This window comes from Protopterus annectens, chromosome 15.part0 (genome assembly GCF_019279795.1).
Source record: "Protopterus annectens isolate FY-2018-M chromosome 15.part0, PAN1.0, whole genome shotgun sequence".
NCBI lineage: Eukaryota > Metazoa > Chordata > Ceratodontiformes > Protopteridae > Protopterus > Protopterus annectens.
The window spans coordinates 259,345,683-259,366,733 of NC_056749.1; the positions used below are offsets into that span (position 1 = coordinate 259,345,683).

At 42.9% G+C, this 21,051-nt stretch overlaps 1 protein-coding gene across 1 annotated transcript in view; it reads left to right on the top strand.

Moving 5' to 3' along the window:
- The window catches only part of LOC122789619, a gene marked incomplete in the record, with an annotated part of 1,015,902 nt that overhangs the window by 384,461 nt on the left and 610,390 nt on the right, over positions 1-21,051 (top strand). Inside the window, 1 exon segment of the mRNA XM_044057014.1 lies at positions 19,862-19,953. Coding sequence (XP_043912949.1) covers positions 19,862-19,953 — 92 coding nt within the window.

A 21,051-nucleotide genomic window follows, 5' to 3' on the forward strand; every position in this document is an offset into this window, starting at 1 on the left:
GCTGGTGTGAATGACCTGAGATGTACCTCCCTGGACTACATGAAAAGAGACATAGAGGAGCTCTCTGAGCATGTAGCCCAGGCCGGTATGACCCTGACCTTGAGTAGCATCTTACCCTCACCACGAGTGATGCCACAATATGAAGACAAGATGATCAATTTCAACAATTGGCTTAAGTATTGGTGTCATTCAAAGGGGATCCAATGCCTGTCAGCCTCTGATGATATGTTCGACAAGCCACGATGCTTCGCTAGGGACGGCTTGCACCTGTCACTCCTGGGCTTTCGGATATTGGCACAGGCTCTTGCTACCCCCATAGTGCCTTTTTTAGGCAAGGCTCAAAAGACAAACCCACCTCCATAGATATCACAAGGGATAAGAAACTGAGTAATGCTACTCAACGCCAGAAGTCTAAACCTCAAGATGCATGCACTCGAAACTCTCCTTAGCATGGAGAACATCGATATCTGTGCAGTAACAGAAACCTGGTTCAAGGCTCCCGAGAGCACCCCAGCACTACCAGGTTATACCTCATACCATGTTTTTCGGCCCCAAAACTTGGACCGAACCACAAAAGTAGGGGGAGTATCAATATTCGTCAGATACCCACACCTCCAGGTTGGTGGCACAGCACGAAGCATCAGAGACTATCCATGTGCAACTAACAGTGGGTAAAACTGCCTTCCAGTTTATAGCCTGCTACAGACCACCCTCCCAAACACAGGAACCCCACTCGGCCTTCCTGAGAACACTGGAAAATATGAAGGTCTCTCCAAACACCATTATATTGGGCGACTTCAACTACCCAAACATAGACTGGGAGCATTACTCTAGCTCAAACACCCTAGCCCAAAGGTTCCTAGAATTTATAAACTCAAATGCTATGGAACAACTTGTTACCACTCTCACAAGAGGGGAAAACATACTGGACCTGATCATCACCAACATGGGGACACTCTGCTCCAGATCAGAAGTGTATCCCTCACTGGTAAGATCAGACCATAAACTAATCTCACTGGATATTCACATCCCGAACCCACCGCCTGCCCAGAAAACCACAGTGAAAAACTTCTCTAAAGCAAATTTCACCCTCCTCAAAACCGAGGTGGATTCCTTCAAAGCCCCCGGGCCAGAGGAAACTACGGTCCAGACCGCAGAATCCTTTATAAACGCATTCTGTGAACACCTTCAGGAATGCATGGATCATGCAATCCCAAATAAAACCAAGACCCAATCCTCCAAAGGCAGATGTCCTGTCTGGTGGACCCCAGCCATCAACAAACTATACAATAGAAGGAGGAAGCTACTACATGATAGAGCAAAATCCCAAAAAGGGAAGGCATCTCTGATCAGTATTAGCAAAAAACTATGGGCACTCATAAAATCATCTAAGGCCAGCTTAGAGAGAAAATTGCACAGGACACTAAGGATAATCACAAGGCTTTCTGTAGTTATGTTAGGAACCTGGGTGGGAATTCCCAGATATGCTCAGAATTAGTCCAAAATGACATAAAATACACCGAACCCACAGACATTGCCAACATCCTAGCTAACAGGTTCAGCGCAAACTTCTCCCCACCAAAAGGGCAAATATCTATCCCAGCAGAGTCCTGCCCCCCCTGACATCTCAGATGCTCAGGTAAGAGCTTCCCTCTTCAAAGCAAAAAACACAGCATCAATGGGACCAGACGGTGTCCCAGGCTGCGTCTTACATGAACTCCACGAAGAGCTAAACCCAAACATAAAACTACTGTTCAATCTCAGCCTTACTATAGGATATGTACCCAAAGTGTGGCGTACAGCAACAGTGGTCCCTGTCCACAAAGGTGGCGCCTCAATGGATCCTGGAAACTATCGCCCCATAAGCCTGACTAGCTTGGTCTGCAAAGCTATGGAAAGGATCATCATGGACGTCATAAATAAAGATATTGGGGACCTACAGACACTACATCCTACCCAGTTCGGCTTTAAGGGCAGATCCTGCCTCTTAAACCTGGTTGATTTCTTTGGAACAGTCACCAAGGCCATTGACGAGGGGAAGGTGGTCCACACAGCCTACCTGGACCTCGCAAAAGCCTTTGATACAATACCCCACTCTGGCATTATAGATAAGCTCACCAGCTTAAATATAAACCCCTATGTCACTAGATGGGTTGCAAACTGGCTCAAGGACAGAACCCACATGGTTAGAATTGCTGGAGCCATGTCAAACTCCAAACCAGTTACAAGTGGCGTCCCACAAGGCTCAGTCCTGGGACCTCTCTTGTTTGGTATATATTTCTCGGAGGTACAGGCCAACACGGAAGGACTGTGGCTGACCAAGTTCGCAGATGACTGCAAACTGGGCGCCATAATTGACACTCCAGCCGACACAAGCATCCTCCAAAAGGGCCTCAAAGAAGCAAACAACTGGTGCCAGAGCCATGGCCAGAAGCTAAATGCCAAAAAGTGTATAGTCATCCCCTTTGGCAAAAACAAAGTGCCCACAAATTACCACATAGGTGGTAATCCATTAAGTACAGAAGAAGTAATTAGGGACCTGGGGACCCAAGTTGATAGCAATCTCTCATTTGACAACCACGTGGCCAAAGTGGTTAGAAAAACATTTTATATAGCCCACCTAATCATGAAGGGATTCACATCTAGATCAGGGGAGGTCATTGTGCCTCTTTACTCATCCCTCATCAGGCCCATAATTGAGTACAATGCCCCTTTTGGGATATACCTTACTAGACCCCTGCAGCAACTGGAAAGACCCCAAAAGTACCTCACCTAGCGGATCAAAGGGCTCAAACAGATGCCATATGCTGCCTGGTTAAAGAAACTGCAGCTCTTCTCAGTGGCATACCGCCTGCTCAGAGGCGATCTGTGCCTGACATATAAAGCCATATCCAACCCAGAATTAATGGACATGCTGCACCTCAGAAAATCCAAATCCCATCGAGCTACGCGCTTGAGAGACTTGAACCTCAGCACTGAATAAATAGGACATGCTGGAGGGACAGATTCATAACCCAGAGGCTCCCTTCACTCTGGAATAAAATCCCAGTCCAGGTTAGGCAGAGTCCCTCATTGACTCTCTTCAAGAGTAATCTTGATGAGTGGATGGGAGATCGTAGGTTTACCCTGGGTATCCTAACCTCTAAAAAGGGCATAGCAAAATTAATTTAAAATGGGTGGCGAAAGCCAAACACACTCTGGCTAGACTTATAGATGCCCTAGGGCAGATAGCCTAGTATGAACCTATACCTCAGATTCATAGCAGGTTCAATGCACTGCCAATTCTCTGCACTGCCCTTTGGCTTATCTACTGCGCCCAGGGTCTTCACAAAGTGCCTGGCACCAGTAATTGCATTTTGCAGACAGAAAGGAATTCAAATTTATCCGTACCTGGATGACTGCCTGATTCAAGCAGAAAGCAATGATATTCTTCTAAAGCATCTGGCGTTTGTAAAAAAAAAAAAAAAAAAAAAAAAAAAAAGTTAAGTTGCCTGGGGAAAACAGTAAACGAAAAGAAATCAAAACTAGTGCCCTCACAAGAGATTATGTTCCTGGGTGCCAGCTTGAACACAACGGCCCAGGTGGCTAATCTCACGCCAGACAAACAAGGACAAACTGACTCAATACTTTCAATTAATGGCAACAAAGACCCAACTCCCTGCAAGAAAAATTCTGCAGGCCTTGGGTTACATGGCATCCTGCATACTACTAATTCCATATGCCAGACTGCATATGAGGAAGCTACAATGGTACCTAAAGAATGTTTGGTCTCAACGCTGTCAAAGTTTGGAAACAGTTATACCACTAATCCCTTGCCTTCAACAGGAGTTTCAATTGTGGGCTCGAGCTTGTCACCTCAACAAGGGACAGCCTTTTACACAACCCACAGCCAGGCAAACACTGACAACAGATGCATCGGATTACGCCTGGGGGGCACACATGGCAGGCAAATGCATTCAGGGCACGTGGCCTGCAGAACGAAGGCATCTTCTCATCAATCAAAAAGAGATGCTAGCTGTACAAAATGCGCTTATAGCTTTCAAGGACCTGCTACATCCAGGACAGCTACTACTAAAGACAGGCAACACCACAGTTATGTGGTACATAAGCAAGGGGGCACTCACTCCTACCCCCTATGCAGACAAGCTATGACCCTGTGGAACACAGCTATAAACCTTCAAGTTCATCTGCAAGCACAATTTCTGCCAGGAGAGGAAAAACAACACTGGCAGATGACTTAAGCAGAAACATCATGGATCCCCATGAATGGGAGTTGAATCCAGAAATATTCAGAATGATAACACAGAAATGGTGGAGCTCGGACATAGATCTGTTTGCATCCCCAATAAACTGCCAGCTACAAAAATTCTGCACAAGAAGTTACCATCCACAAGCATGGAAAGTGGATGCCCTCTCATTCAGCTGGGACAATCTACAAGTATATGCTTTCCCACCACTACCTCTCCTGCCAAAAGTACTCATAAAAGCCAGGCAGGAAGAGCCAAAGATGATCCTGATTGCACCAGACTGGCCACGCTAGCGCTGGTACCCAATCTTAAGGAGCTTAGCACAAGAATCACCCTGGATTTTGCCTCAAATCCCACATCTGCTGACTCGGCACAACAAACAAATACTACACAGCCAGCTAAAGACCTTAAACCTAGCTGCATGGAAGATTCCTTAGTCAAGCAAGCAATGCCTCTCTGCAAAGCTGTTATGGATGTCATTCTGGAGGCCAGAAGGCTTAGTACCAGGAAAGCCTATTCGGATAAATGGAAGAGATTCTGTGACTGGAACCAAGCTCACGGCCTTGACCCAAACATTTCCTCAGATACTGCAATACTTAACTGAGATGCTGGACAAAGGACTTTCCTTCTCATCCATCAAGATCCACGCCTCTGCCATCTTTGCTCATTACAACACGGATCCACCAATTTTCTCTATTCCTATGTTAAAACAGTATCTCAGAGGGGCTAAAAACATAAGACCGCCCCGTAGCGCACCTACTCCAACTTGGGACCAACTTTGTTTTGGAGAAGCTAACTTTACCTCCTTTTGAGCCAGCCAACACATCAGAATTAAAATATATCTCTTGGAAAACTACTATGCTCCTGGCAATAGCATAAACGCGAAGAGTTTTAGAATTACAGGCACTAATGGCAGTGGACCTTTACTCATTTTCACAAGGACAGGGTGTCTTTAAGAACTAACCCTACTTTTATGCTAAAGGTGGTATCCAGTGTGGCTCTAAGCCAAACTATTCACCTGCAAACTTTTTATCCTAAACCACAGAATAAAGGGGAGAGATTACTGCACTCTTTGGACATTCACAGGCAGTTACGCTTCTACTTGGACAAAACCAAAGCTTTCAGAAAATCTGAGCAATTATTGGTAGCATATGCTGCAGGAGCACAGGGAAAAGCCATTTCAAAACAGACTATTTCAAAATGGATAGGACATTGTATACGTTTCTGCTACTCATACCATGGAAAACCTGTACCTAGCAGCATTAGATCTCACTCCACCACGGCAACAGCCACTTCAACTGCCTACCTCAGGGGAGTACCTACCGAGAATTTTTTGGAAGCAGCAACTTGGAGTTCTGTACATACCTTCACCAAGCATTACCATCTGCCTCTATACTCTAAATCCAGAGCTGGCTTCGCCACTGCAGTGCTGCAGGGCCTTATAGCCACCCCTAATGCCTTATAGAACCAGCCATCCTTCCTCAGCTTTGGGATTCTACCCAAGTATAATGACTGCAGCAGTGTAACACGAACATAGTACAGTTTTTGTACCTACCATAAATGTAGATGTTCGAGTGTATACACTGCTGCAGTGCAGGTTACTCACTCCTTCCCCTCTTACTGGCTGGTACGTACCTATGTCTTCTACCCTTACTACCTATGGGAAGTATTTGCTGGTAACTGTAAGTCGTTTTTTGCTTTTATTATGTATGTTGTTAGCAATTGTAATTGCCTACCTATTTAGAGGCACCTGACATCTGGGGCAAGAAAAACTGAAAAATGGCGTCTGCTGCATCTTGTATACCCCTGTCTCACTGCCGTCAGGGAGGAGATGACAGCAACTGACGCCGGACCAAGACTTTGGAACTCAGGCCGACTGGGGAATCGCCTGACGGCAGGCTAACCCAAGTGTAATGACTGCAGCAGTGTATACACTCGAACATCTACATTTATGGTAGGTACAAAACTGTACTTTCTTCCCTATAAAGTCAATGGTCATTCTACGAGAGCCATGGCAACCTCTTCTGCTTTTTGCTCTAGACTATCACTTGATACCAATTGTGCTGCCTCGACTTGGGCAAGGCCTCGTACCTTCATCACTCATTACAAAGTAGATTTGGCCTCCAGGGACAAAGCCTCATTTGGGTCTACTGTCCTGAAGAATATACTCCTGTGAGCCACCCAGGAAACCTGGTGCTAGAAAAGCTGTCCCAACCAGTAAGAATGAAGGTGAGATAGGGCAACCTGACATAAAGAAGTTATGTACTCGCCGTAGCGTTCCATGTGAGTTGCCCATCTTGCCTTCATTTTATCATTCCACCCTCCTTTCACCCAACCTGTGACTCCTGGAGGGCCAAGAGGCTCTTTAATTTGGCAAATTTGTCCTCTGACCTTCTGTGACTTTACAAAATGTTATAATAGTGCCTTATGTAATTGCAGTTAAAAGCAAACCAGATCTGGGGAGCTTTACTAGAGCATGATGGGATAGAAATACAGCCATGCACCAGTTGAAGACCTTGAGTTTTAGTATACGGCCAGGTCGGAACAGAGGATCGGTTCTGAACCCAACCAGTAAGAATGAAGGTGAGATGGACAATTCACATATAACATTATGGTGAGTGCATAACTTTTTTTTTTTTTTTTTTGTGATGGTCGTTAGGTTGGCCCAGTAGTTGCGTACTTTTTTGGGGAAACATTTGTGTAAATGAATGTTCATTTGATTTAGTTTTTGATGGATTAAGTTCAAATAGGGATTCAACATTAGTCGCTTCAAGAAAGTGATATAGACCCAAGACATTATAGAACGCATTATTGTTTTAAAAAGTTATTCTCACCTTTTATGTACAACATGTTTTTTGTTAAATGTCTAGTTCCAGCTTTTGTGTTACATGCATACGCTGTTTGGCAGGTTGAACTTTTGTATAGTTGTTTCTTGTCATATCCATTTGAGCCGGTGTCACATTTTACAAAACATTTTGCTTTATTTAAAGCCCTAAAAACACAAACTCCAGTAAAATCTATTAATGTAATACTAACATGCAAAACTATATACATATTCAAATATTGAAGCTTTACAGTACTAATAAGAGCAAAAGTCCCAAACCGACAGCCACACTGACATCCATATGATTTTATTTTTTTAAACACCTTTATTAAAATCTCACTTAAAACATAGGTGTACATACATTAAGAGAAAATAAAACAAATCATATTAACATTTTTAAATTTACTCACATTATGCAGTACATTGTTTAGAACACCAGTCCAACATTACGTAAATCACTCAGGTCTTGCCTTCCCTTAAACCTCAGTCCTCCTCCCGAGCATTAATCTGCATTTATTGTTCTCACAAATTCCATTTTTCTACGTAATTTGCTTCTTCCCTTTCCAAAATATATTGCCCTAATTCTTTCATAAATTTTATGAGTATCAATAATTCAGACAGGTGGTTTAGATTTTGTCAGCTAACAGAACTGAACTTTTTAAGGATTTACTATGAGAAGACAGTTCAAATCCTATGTCCCAGCTCAAAAGAAACATTTATTAGATGTCCTTCAAGGATGCATCTGCAGTCATAACATATGGGTTGTCCTGCCTCAGGCAGCCCTTCGGTCGGCCGGATTCCAAAGTCTGGGTCTGGCCTCGGCTGATGTCGCACTTTCCCCGACGTCAGAGCGTCTGGGGTATAAAAGCATCAGCCGACGCCATTTTCCTCAGTCTTTCTTGCCACGCGGTGCCCGAAGCAGAAGCGGTTCTCAAGTGGCGGTCGGTCAGATCCAGTGAATTTAGCTACCGAAGACTTTGAAAAAGCTAAGTACCCCGTTGGGGACTCTTTCTTGCCTCAGCCGATGTCAGACAAAATTAATAATTGTTTAACTTGTGGGAAACAAATACCTCATAAGGAATTCCATTCCTTCTGCCTTCCTTGCTTAGGCCCAGACCACAACGTATCGGCCTGTTCAGCCTGTGCTTCCTTCAACCGACGAACTCTTAGACGTCAGTCGGAGTTTGCAGAGGAGTTTTTTGGGGCCAATTTTGCATATAAAATGCCGTCGGAGACTCCGACTTCGCATTTAGTGAAAAAACGGAAGGACAAGGACCGACACTCGCCGCCCGCGGTTTCGTCTGAAACCACGGTAAAGCCCGCCGTGAGTGTCTCTTTTTCGGCCAAAACCGAGTCCTCGGAGATTCCTTCTACCGAAACCATTCAACCGACCACCGCGGCCCGGGAGGCCCCGGCTGAGTCGGCTACCGAAATACCTACCGAATCCAGTGTCCAGGAAATGTCCGACACTATACCTTTGGACATTTCAACTCCTGCACATGGGGCAGCCAGGCCCCCTGCTTCCATGTCCATTAAGGCCTTCCCTAGGGCTAAAGCTGTTAAACTTTCCAAAGCTTTGCCTCCCAAGCCTACCTCCCTGAGGCCTACCTCTAGTTCACAGATCCTCAGCCTTGCAGAGGACCTAATTTCTTTAATTAGGGGTTCACAACCTCCCCCAGACAGGGCCTCTCAACCTCCACCAGACAAAAGGCCCAGGACTGATCCCTCTGACCCACACTCTTCGGATGAGTCCACGGATGGCTCTGAGTTGTCAGACCACCAGGAGGAGGCTTATTCGCCCTATGAGGATTCTGATGCTGAAGAATCTATTCCTTCGGCCTCCCCTCCTGAAGAGTTTTCCTTTGGTGAGACTCTACACTCCATGAGAGAGCATTTTCAATGGCAAGGCCAGGAATTCTCTGATTCTAGAAAAAGATTAAGGACCTTTTTACATCTGCCTCAACATAGGCCCTTAGCTATACCTCCTGTTCTGAATATGATTGATGATGTGTAGTACAGCACCTGATACTCTCCCTCCGGCCCCTGCCAAACCTGATAGATAATACAGGGTCCCGGATTCCCATTACCATCTGTTTAAAGCACATTCTGCAGACCCAGAAACTATTTCTCAGGGCCCTAAAGGGATTGCAGCCGCCACAGCCAAAAATCCTCTACCCTCTTTTAGAGAGTCTAGAGCTTTAGAGAGATGGGGAAAGAAGGTATATACTTCTGCAACTCTTTCTGTCAGGGAATTAAATTGTCAATTTCATATGATACAGTACCAAGAGTATTTATTAGATGAACTGAATAAGAAACTTTCTTCTCCTGAACCCCTTGACCGTAAATCCCTTCAGGATTTGGTACACAATTCACAACAGGTTAGTAATCATTTCTTAAAATGTGGCTATGATGCACTGGAGGCTTCATTTTAGATCAGCTATGACTGGAGCAGTTATTCGCAGACATGCCTGGCTGAAGGAACAATCTTTGCCAGACCATGTTAAAGCTAAACTCCTGGATGCTCCTATGGAGAAACAAAATTTATTTGGCTCCTCTGCTCAGGAGATCTTAAAAAAGGTTGAAGAAAAGGCAAAATCTGTGCAAACAGTTAAAAATTTCCTGCAAGTACAACCACCGAGATTCAGCAGAAACTGGCCTACTAAGAATTTGTCCTTTCCAGACTCGGACAGAGCCCAGAGGGGCGGGCAGAGGTCAATCGAAGGGCTCCTACAGAGGCCGTCAGTGGCAGCCTGCCAACCAGAGGAGTAGTGCAGCAACAACAACAACTACTACTACTACACCAGGACAGGCTCAATGACTTAACTCTGATTCCGCCTACCAGGGATCAACTGGAAGCACCCTTAGGCGGAAAACTGGATTTATTCTCAAAAAACTGGCATTATATTACAAGGGACACATGGACACTGCAAATAATAGACAAAGGATACAGGTTCCACTTCCACACTTTGCCAAGAAGAAATGGAATGCCAAACCTGCCACCAAATCAGAGGGCAGAGGCTTTAAGACAGATCAACAATTTGCTTCAGATGAAAGCTATAGAAAAGGTACCATGTTCAGAGCAAGGCCAAGGATTTTACTCCAGACTATTCCTTGTACCAAGAAAAGAAAATCAATGGAGGCCTATTATCGACCTGTCCGCACTGAATACTTCTCATTGTGCCAAAATTCAAGATGCTGACCCTACAGCAGCTTCTTCCCATGTTGGGCAAGGAGTCTTTGCTGGTGACTCTAGATCTCAAGGAGGCATACCTGCACGTCCCTATTCGACCAAGTTGCAGAAGACACCTCAGATTTCTTGCAGGATCAGAGCATTATCAATTCTCAGCATTGCCCTTTGGCTTAGCTACTGCGCCCAGAGTATTCACGAAATGCCTGGCATCAGTAATTGCACATTGCAGACTATAGGGAATTCAAATCTACCCATACCTGGACGACTGCCTAATACAAGCGGACAAGGGAAATTTGATAAAGGACTTGGCCTATGCTATCCACCTGCTACAGGCCTTGGGATACACAGTCAACATCCAAAAGTCAAGACTAGTACCATCCCAAAGGATAACCTTTTTGGGGGCAGATCTGGACACAACCACCCAAATGGCCTTTCTCACAGAAGAAAAACAAAAACAACTTCCAGATTACTTCATGATTCTGACAAGACAAACTCAGCTTACTGCAAGGAAATCCTGCAGGCCCTGGGTTACATGGCATCCTGCATAATTTTGATACCTCACGCCAGGCTGCGTATGAGGAAATTACAGTGGTACCTAAGGAGCGTATGGTCTCAACAGTCACAGTTTAGAAACCTTGATACCAATCATTCCATGCCTTCAAAAGGAATTTCTGTGGTGGGCTCGGGCCTGCCAGGCCAACAGAGGGTTGCCTTTCAACAAACCAAAAACAAGGAAGACCATCACCACGGACGCTTCAGACTGAGGATGGGGAGCACACACGGAGGGCAAATGTATACAAGGCCTATGTCCTCAAGCGCAGCTAAGCATGCACATAAACCAAAAGGAAATGCTGGCAGTGATGCATGCAATCGAGGCTTTCAAACCCTTCCTCCAACAAGGCCACCTGTTAATAAGGACAGACAACACCACGGTCATGAACATGAACACGATCATAAACAAGCAGGGAGGCACACACTCTTACCCTCTATGCCGGCTGGCTATGAATCTATGGGAACTATGCCTGAAGCTCAATATCCAACTACAGTCCCAATTCGTGCCAGGGAAAGAGAATACACTGGCAGACAGCTTAAGCAGAACTACCATGGATGCACACGAATGGATGCTGCACCCAGGCATCTTCCAACTCATAGCAAAGACATGGGGAATGCCGGAGATAGATCTGTTCGCCTCCCCACTCAACCATCAACTGAAGGCATTCTGCTCAAGGACATACCACCCACAAGCTTGGAGGGTGGACTCTCTCTTTCAGCTGGAAAGCCCTAAAAGTATATGCCTTCCCACCTCTCCCATTGATGTACAAGGTTCTACTGAAGATCAGGGAGGATCAGCCAAGAGTGATACTGATAGCTCCAGACTGGCCAAGGCAACACTGGTATCCATTATTGAGAAGCATGTCTCAGGCAAAACCATGGCCTCTCCCCCTATGGCCTCTTCTTCTGACGCAGAACAATTTCAAGACCATGCATCCCAACTTGAAAACATTGCAGCTAACTGCCTGGAAAATTCCTTAAACCACAATCAAACTGTTTTATCACAGAGGGTGAAGGACATTATCTTGGAGGCTCGCAGGCCTTCCACAAGGAAGACATACTCAGCTAAATGGAAGAGATTTCTCATTTGGAGCACATCAAAAGGCTCAGATGTCACAGTGGCAAGCATGATGCATATCCTGGAATACTTAGCAGAATTGTTCCACAATGGCCTGTCCTATTCCTCCATTAAGATCCATGCTTCAGCAATTTCGGCAGAATACAATGTGGATCCGCCTATCTTCTCACACCCTCTCCTCAGACAATTTCTGAGAGGGATCAAAAATATTAAACCGCCAAGAAGACCGCCTCTACCTACTTGGGATCTCAACTTTGTGCTGGAGAAGCTGACACTTCCTCCTTTTGAGCCAGCAGCATCAGCGGATATACAGTTTCTGTCTTGGAAAACTGCATTCCTGCTGGCGATAACTTCAGCAAGAAGAGTATCTGAGTTACAAGCATTAATGGCAGTGCAGCCATTTCTTATTTTCCATCAGGACAGAGTTTCACTAAGAACCAGTCCAACTTTTATGCCAAAGGTGGTATCTAGGGTATCCTTGAACCAAGCTATTTATTTGCCTACGTTCTTCCCAAATCCACAGAATAGAGGGGAAAAACTTCTGCACACCCTGGATATACACAGACAACTACGCTACTACTTGGACAGAACAAAAACTAGCAGAAAAACTGACCAACTATTTGTAGCATATGTTACTGGAGTGCAGGGAAAAGCAATTTCCAAACAGACAATTTCAAAATGGATAGGAAATTGCATTCGATTTTGCTACTCCTTTAATGGAAAGACAGTTCCTGAAAACATCAGGCCTCATTCCACAAGGGCCACGGCCACCACTACAGCCTTCCTACGAGGGGTGGCTACCAAGGACATTTTAGAAGCTGCTACTTGGAGCTCCGTGCATACATTTGCCAAGCATTACAATCTACCTTTATACTCCAGATCCAGAGCAGGTTTTGCTACTGCAGTCCTGCAGGGGATCTTAACTACACCATCCTTTTCTTAGTACCACCTCCCCCAGATTGGCTATGGTATTCTACCCATATGTTATGACTGCAGATGCATCCTTGAAGGACATAGTACAGTTTTGTACCTACCATAAATGTAGATGTCCAATAGGTATGCATCTGCAGTCAGGTTTACCCTCCCTCCTACCCCTTTGTGGTATTCCTAGGGTACTTACCCCTCTTTTAGCTAGCCAGGGGAATCTACTATGGTGTATTTGTTTGTTTATACATGTATATAAATTTGCAAATGTTTGGAACTTTCTGCATTTATCCAAATTTAGCCTTCCTAGAGGCCACCTGGCATCTGGGGCAAGAAAAACTGAGGAAAATGGCGTCGGCTGATGCTTTTATACCCCAGACGCTCTGACGTCGGGGAAAGTGCGACATCAGCCGAGGCCAGACCCAGACTTTGGAATCCGGCCGACCGAAGGGCTGCCTGAGGCAGGACAACCCATATATTATGACTGCAGATGCATATCTATCGGACATCTACATTTATGGTAGGTACAAAACTGTACTTAACAGCTGTTTGCTTCCCCAGTATTTTGACAGAGTTCTGTGTAGAAAATGTTTAAAAATCTGCCAACAATTTTGTCTTATCTTTACAGCTGTCCCAGCCGAGAGAACCCCTGAATGCTTTCAGAAAACATTATCTCCTAGCCAGTGTATTTTTCTTTTCCCAGCCAATCACTCTCCACCAGTGTAACCAATTTTTCTTTATCAGATTATGTGGAGACATGAGGGTGAGATACAGAATTGCTACTAAGTATACATTCATTTGCTTAAAGCCTCGTAATATTCAATATTCGTTATGCACTTGCTTTCTCTTAAAAACATGTGACTAAATTCAATCTAAGGTCCTTAATCTAGTTGCTCCCCCAAGGAAGAATGAGAAAAAGAACATTATTCTTTCTTTTGCCATGCTGCCATGCTCTTTTAAGTAGTTTTTTTTATTAATATGTTGCAGTGCCTACATGTGCCTACATTTCTTAAAACAGAACAGGAAGAAAGAGAGAAGGGAGCAAGAAAGGTAAAAAAAACAGCAGCATCTATTTACACTCCCCATTACACTTAAATACATGCACAGAAACCCATACACCACAAAAGTAGTACCATCAAGAAGCCAAGTTTATTTTTTACTTAGTTAACTTTCTCCCCTCTTCACCTCCTCAAGGTTTTTTCTGAACATTAATGACATGAAGTAGGGCATATACTTAAGTCCCTCACAAGTCCAATAAATTCTGAAAAAGTCCAATATTTCCAGATTTTCTTCTGTCATATTTCACAAATATATTGCATTGTAATCCCACTTTAAGTTACTGGTTTCATTGCTGTTCTCATCTCCATCTCCCAAATGCTGACTCTGCTTCATTTCCAACATACTCTCGATTCTTCTGGTCAACTCTCGTTGTCCCTTCCTTCTTTGCAGCATTTTCTGTTGATAGTGGACAAGGTTTTACTGGTATGGTGTCTCTGCTCTTTATTGCCAGAAAAAAATCTCCTTGTGTTTCACAGCTCACTTTTTGTTGGACAGACTTGCATTTCCTCTTTAACATGTACTTCAATCAAAAAATAATTTTTTTTTCTCTTCATGGAAGAATACCTTCAAGATGTCTGACAGCAGTTGTAATCTCATGCCTGCATCTTGACATTTCCTGAGTAGTGGAATTAATCAGTTGTAATCTCATGCCTGCATCTTGACATTTCCTGAGTAGTGGAATTAATATACTCCTCTCTTGCCTGGTGTACAATGAGTAATAATTCTCCACAAACGCATGCTGTTTCTCACTTTTAGTATTTCGTCCTTCTGCCACAGTTTTGTCAGAATCAACTCCTACTGGTAGGATTACATCTGTACTATTAAAGGTCTAGGTTGCTTTCTCATAGCTGGGTTTGGACCGTACAAACTGTGCCCTTTCAACTGACGACAACTGATGTGGAATACCAGTCCAGTTGCTTATTTGTGCTTTCATGAAATTAATGCAGTCTCTTCATCCAACTTCTCTGGCATAGCTGAAAATATCAGGTCTTCCCTGTGTGCTCTGTCCTTTAATTCTATTATTATTTGAAACAGCTCTTCCTGAACAGTGTCATATTCAGCAAGCTTTTTCTTCAGTTCGACCTCTCCCCTATGCAGCTTTATCACTTCATCTGACTACATTTAAAGCTTCTTCCATGTTTCCACCCTTTTGTTGTTTTGTGTTGATGTACTCCATCAGTGTTTGGTTTATTTTAACCAAGTCTGTGTGTAGTTGTTTTGTATCTTCCTGTAGGTTACTGGAAGTCATGTCTGGAGGTTGTATTGCTTTTTGCTGAACAGCTGCAGGACTTTCCTCAGTGTTTCTTCCTCACTTTTTGTAGGTGATTTTTTCCAGATGCTGTTTATTTTTTTTGTTTGGCATCCAGGCGGTACACTTACAAGCCAGTTACTGAAATTTACCAATAAACATAAGTCTACTGGCCTTTTCTGTAGTTTCTGTTTTCACACTGGGAGAGTTAGAGTTAAGCTGTTACTCAATGTGCAGCCGTCTTGGAAGTTGAAGGTAGTCATAACTCATGTAGCCTACTTTCTCTTCCTCCAAAATGCTCTGCTAGACAGGTTGAGAGTATATCTATAAAAACACCTACATAGCTGTATTAAATGATTTTCACATCATCTGTGTTTTTTATATGATTTTAAATGTAATTTTCAGATAAGCATATGTTTAAATATATGATGGATTTTATATAAATTTTATATAAGTTTTAATGAAGTGTTAGTAAATGCTATTTAAACTACTTAAAGTTAGAATGTGATTGATGCCCGAAGAAGCATTTTTTTTTTTGTGAAAGTACCTTTGTGTTCTGTGTACTAGCGTTATAAATTAAAATACTGAATTTCAAGTGCTGTTTCATGATTTTGGTACAGCTTCTATGTGGTATTGGAGTTTACTTCTGTTGCTGTACTCTTCTTTGGCAGGTTATTCATTTTTGAATCAAGTATAAGATGCATTTAAATGGATGCTACTCTGGGATGTTTTTATGGATGTGACCAAGATATTTTCTGTAACTAGACTTTTTCACCTTTCATTTAAACTGACAACGGAGACAATGTGCTGCAGGCAGTGACTCCAGGAGTTTGGAAAATAAAAACCCTTTCCATGAATTGGACAGGTCTGTTTCTTTATGCATTTCCACCAATACGTTTGATCCCAAGGATATAACTCCAAAATAAGGTAGGGAAAAGCCAAAAATGATGCTGATAGCAAGTACTGTTTTGGCTATAACAGCACTGGTTCCCCTCTCAACGTTCCTGTGGAAGGAAAGTAGTAAGTGCTGCCTTAATGACTGGACCTAGTATCTTATAACAAAGGGTCCCTCTTGAACCCGAACCTGTACACTCTAAAGCTGTCAGTTTGGATGATTTCCTATTAATCCCAGGTAGGTGAATGCACTCTGTGGCAGTGCGTAGTTATGAGTAGCAGCTAGGAAACCAAATACCAGACAAATCCCTACCCAGCTAAATGGAAAATCATCTTGCTCTCTTGCCTTTACAGGGACCTTGTTCCAAGTAAAACTGAAGTGGTTACACACCTGGAGTATCTCAGACTTTTTCACAATTGTCCTAGCTTATACGTCAGTCAGAGGTCATGTTGCTGCCATTTCAGTCTTGTTAAGCATGTAACCTTACCTGTACTCTAGGCTGTTTGTTATGAAGTTGCTAGGAGGTCTCCATTTTAGACAGTATAAAAGGAAATTGTGCTTAACATTGGGATCTCAACTGTTTGCAAGAAAAGCTAACCCTGGCTGCTTTTGAAGCAGTTGCTTCTGCTGCCCTCCAGATTCTGTTGTGGAAGTCACTGTTGTTGGTGGCTGTTAACTCAGCTATGAGAATTTCTGAACGTGCAAAAACTTTTCTTTCTTTCTTTTTTTTTTTTTTGGCTAGTATAGGGTATTCCTCCATAAGCCACTGTGGTGCAGCGGTAGCGTTGTTGCCTCGCAGCAAGAGGTTCTCTCATTTGATTCTCGGCTGGACTGCCTTCTGTATGGAGTCTGCATGTCCTTTCCGCAGTTGAGTGATGTTCGAAAGATGTGTAGAATGGGTGTGCCTTCGTTGAAGGTTGGGCGTCGAGCTGGCACCTCAGCACCCGTAAAAACTCTACTGCCAATCATTAGCAGACCGGAGTTCCACTGTGGCGACCCCTAACCGGGAAAAGCCGAAAGAAGAACAAACAGGATATTCCACCATACTAAGCTTCCTTCATACCTTGTGGTTTCTGAATGGCCCCTTAACCTAGCCATTAACTTAGCAATCCTATTTTCAAAGCCACAGAAGAGAGTAGAAAGGACCTTTCATTCCCAAGATGTGTGGACATGGCTGCAATTTTATTTGTACAAAACCAAAGTTTTCAGATTGAGCAGCTATTTATCTTTTTTGCAAAAATTAAGGATTGTAAGCAGTCTGTTTACAAATGGCTTGCAGAGTATATCTCCTGTTCAGTCTGTGGAAGAATCTTTTCAGGGTACATCCCTGCTCATTCCACAAGAAACACAGCAGCATTTCTCGGGTGTTGCCACACAGGTCATTCTTGAAGCCGCAACCTAGACCTCTGTCCACACTTTCTCCAGACACTGCAGTTCAAAAGCAGCTTCCAGAGCCGTGGCAGGAATTTCCTGGGTTATTCTTCAAGGGTTATTGCTGTTCATCTGCTGTACTTGTGTTGCTTTAGGAATTTTCCCATAAGTGAGGACTGCTGTAGTGAATAATAAGATGAACATGATATAGTTGTGTTAGAAAATTGCCGTGAATGTAGATGGTTGAGTGGGTTCACTGCTGCAGTCCAGATATGTTCCTTTCTCTGTTCTACCAAATTATCCCTTGTCCTTTCGGTTGGGGGTGGGTGCCTAGTCCCTTCTGCACCTTAACTCTTACCTGTCGTTCAGACTTCTCTTCCCTGTTTTGTCTGTTACTCTTTAGAGAGAGTGATTAGGAATTTCTGTGGCAAAACTGCAGCACAATGGACTATTCCTTCTGGTCCACTGCGATTTTGGTGTTGTTTTTCTCCCTGGCTATTTGTTGGGGCACAGTGGATCAGATGGTGCTATCAGTTAATGCATATTTTATGCCACCAGTAACAGTGTCCTGGGGAGGGTAAAGCTGTGAAAGTCTGGCTTTCCATTGGGCTACCTGCATGCAGGACATCACAAGAGCGAGGACTGCAAAAGTGAGTTTACTCCATCTAGGTTTATGTTGCGTTTCAAACAAAATAGTATTTTATGGACCACTGGCATCTGTGGCTTGCAGTAATGGAGTCATGATGCAGAATATTTGCTATGCATCCACCTGGTCCAAGCTTACATATTAGATACCGGATATTATAGCTTGGAAGTGGCCTTGAAGGACTGACTAGGCCAAGTCAGGGTTTCAGGTAAGGCCTGATGTCCTGTTTTCTTGCAAGTCATCTTTCCTTGGGTTCTTGACCTGAGAAGAAGCTTCCCTGTCCTGTGTCTTATCTGTTATTAAATTTAACGGCCCTTGATTTTCTGTAATTAAGACTTGTTTAAATACTTGACAAAGTCTTCCTTAAAAGGCAGGTAGAGATTTTTTTAAAGAGAAGATCTTCAAAGATAAGTCACACAGCAGGTTTACTGATATAATCCTGATCGTTTGCGACAGTCTTATTTTAAGATACCACAAAATGCCTCTAGGACCTTATTTTTCCCATCTCTTATCTTTCCGTGGAGACTTTCCTATAAGAGGGATGACTGCACTTGCTTGTATAACAGTCACTACCATGTTTCATATATAATGATGATGTTGGCAGGGTGGAGGAAATTCTTTTTGGAGATTCTGATGAAGTCTGCTTTGGGCAGACGAAAGCGCTCATGCAGTTGGAATTGTTATTATTTTTGTGATTTAAAGAAGTTATTTTGTCTGTCTACACGGAACTTTGGTGTTTGTTTCCAGTTGAATACTACATTTTCGTGATTAGGGTGGAGGAAATACACAAACAGGGACTGCTTAGAATTCTGCCATTGGCATGCCACTGGTGGCTAGATGTCTGCACTTGGTATCTGCTCCCTGATGTGTTCTCAGTATGTTGTATTGCAAACTTGACAGCCCATCATAGGTTTTATGTCTTTGTTCTGTCCAGAAAAACTTTTTTTAACCCTTACTCATTGGCAAAACAGATGGTGTAACATGTTTAAGGCAACCACTATATATCCAGAAGGCATCTTTAGCAGTCTTTAGTGGAGTATTCTTTGTGAGACTTCTTTTCATGCAACAGTACTGCAAATTAATTCACTGGTGAAAGAAGAAAAATATATTTTGCTATTGGGTTTTAATATGGTTCTGTTTGCTTTGTTTTTCTATTTTGTGCTCCAGTTTATTTCAGTATGGATAATCGTTAAGGATGAAACATTGAAAGTACACTAAGTTGTTTTTAAGTCCCAAGTCAGTTTAGAGGTTAAGGCTTAATTGTTCTGGGTCTTTCACCACCTTGCAGCAGACTTAAGTATTTATTCTTGGCTTATCAGTGTCTTGGGACAACTAGTAGTTAGGGAAAAATTTTAAGTCAATATCAGAAAGCACCCAGATGACAATGGATACTTGTACTTTATTTACTGACTGCAGGACGCATCTTATTGCTTTCTCTTTCTCCGAGTACAGAATTAAGATGACTAACTTGATATTTTATAACATCTTGCTTGTCTTCTCAGAATATGTTCTTATGTTGCTTTTAAGAGCTTTTTTACATGTTAAACGTCTGGGTAGTAGTAAAATCTGTGTACACTGTACTATAATTTTGAAGTTGTTGAAATACATAGCAACAATCCTCTTAATGTTTATTAGTAACTTTTTGGAAATGTTGTTTAATCTGTGTATTGCAATTATCTGTGAGTGTAATTGCTGTTTCAGTCTTTTTAATTTGTCTTCTTTGGGCTTTTCCCCCCAGGCCTCTGCTGAAAATGGGCTGTTAGCCCAGCCAGACTATCCTGGTAAACAAATGTAAAATAAATAAATAGCTGTTAATTATGTTTCAGTTTAAAGGATTTTATCGTTGGCTCCTCATCTGATGATGATTACTTTCTGGAAAAGTTCCCAAGAGTTCTGAAGCCCAAGACTGAAAACAAAGGTGGGTGATGCATTGTTTTACAATGGTGCAACTCAAAGCTTTATACAAAAATAAAAAGGTCAAACTAATACCAGAGCTGAAGAAGGTAAATGATTGTATTTTTGCATCTAGTACAATACTGGCTGAAGCATTTCGGAGAAGAAATGTATCTGAATTGTTCCATAAGAAATTTGTAACTTTGTAGGGAGCTTGAGGATCAGAATTATGTTTGCATATTAAAACATGATTAAGTACAGATTTGTGTTGGGACTTGACTACTTGGGTAAGTTATGTCGCAATAATTGCTAAAATCCAATAGTCAGCTGTTCTTGTATTACCTTAAGTTTCATGCTAAAGTATTAATTCGACATTAGGGGGAAAGGGTTTGCCAGTTAGTGAGGTTGCATGCAGCTGCTTCCACTAATTTTATTATATAAAAGATGTATTTAACCCATTATTCATTTTTCATGTTAAAGGAAACTGTTCATTGTAATGCTGTAATATGGGATTAATTTTTCTGTAGAAATTACACCCAGGTAGGACACCCATCTACCCGTCCAGCTTCCACAGTGGAGTGGATAGGAATCCTCCCCTAGCCAATGACATCAGATGATGTGCAGCAAAAGTACTTGTGCTGTTTTCCTCTCCTTCCCAATTGCTGCAAAAGGTGACTGTCTGTCAATCCAGTTGTCTAATGGGTCCCAGCTTGGTGACTACCAGAGCAGTAAGTACTCATTAACAAGTATTTTTAGCCATAAATTTTCTTTACCTACTTCAAGTTCAAGGTTGTGGGAACTGAAGCCAGTCCTAAAAAGATAAGCATTGTAGTAACAAGGCACTCCCATTGTCTGGCTTTGTGGCACAGAGCAATGAAGGCATGAGTATGAAACTGGAGACGGGGGGGGGTTATTATTGGCCCTAGCACTGGGAGAAGATGTACAAGATGAGGAGGATTAAAGCGGTTGGGCCTACTCACCCAACTCAAAGGGGCTGGATGGGGATGCCCATGCATGTAAGGCACTATTTACATGGTGAAGACCATATAAACTGCCTGTGATGCTTCCCTGTAGATGGACAAGGTTTGTCCTACTGGCTTGCAACCTTTGTGGAAGTAAGAAG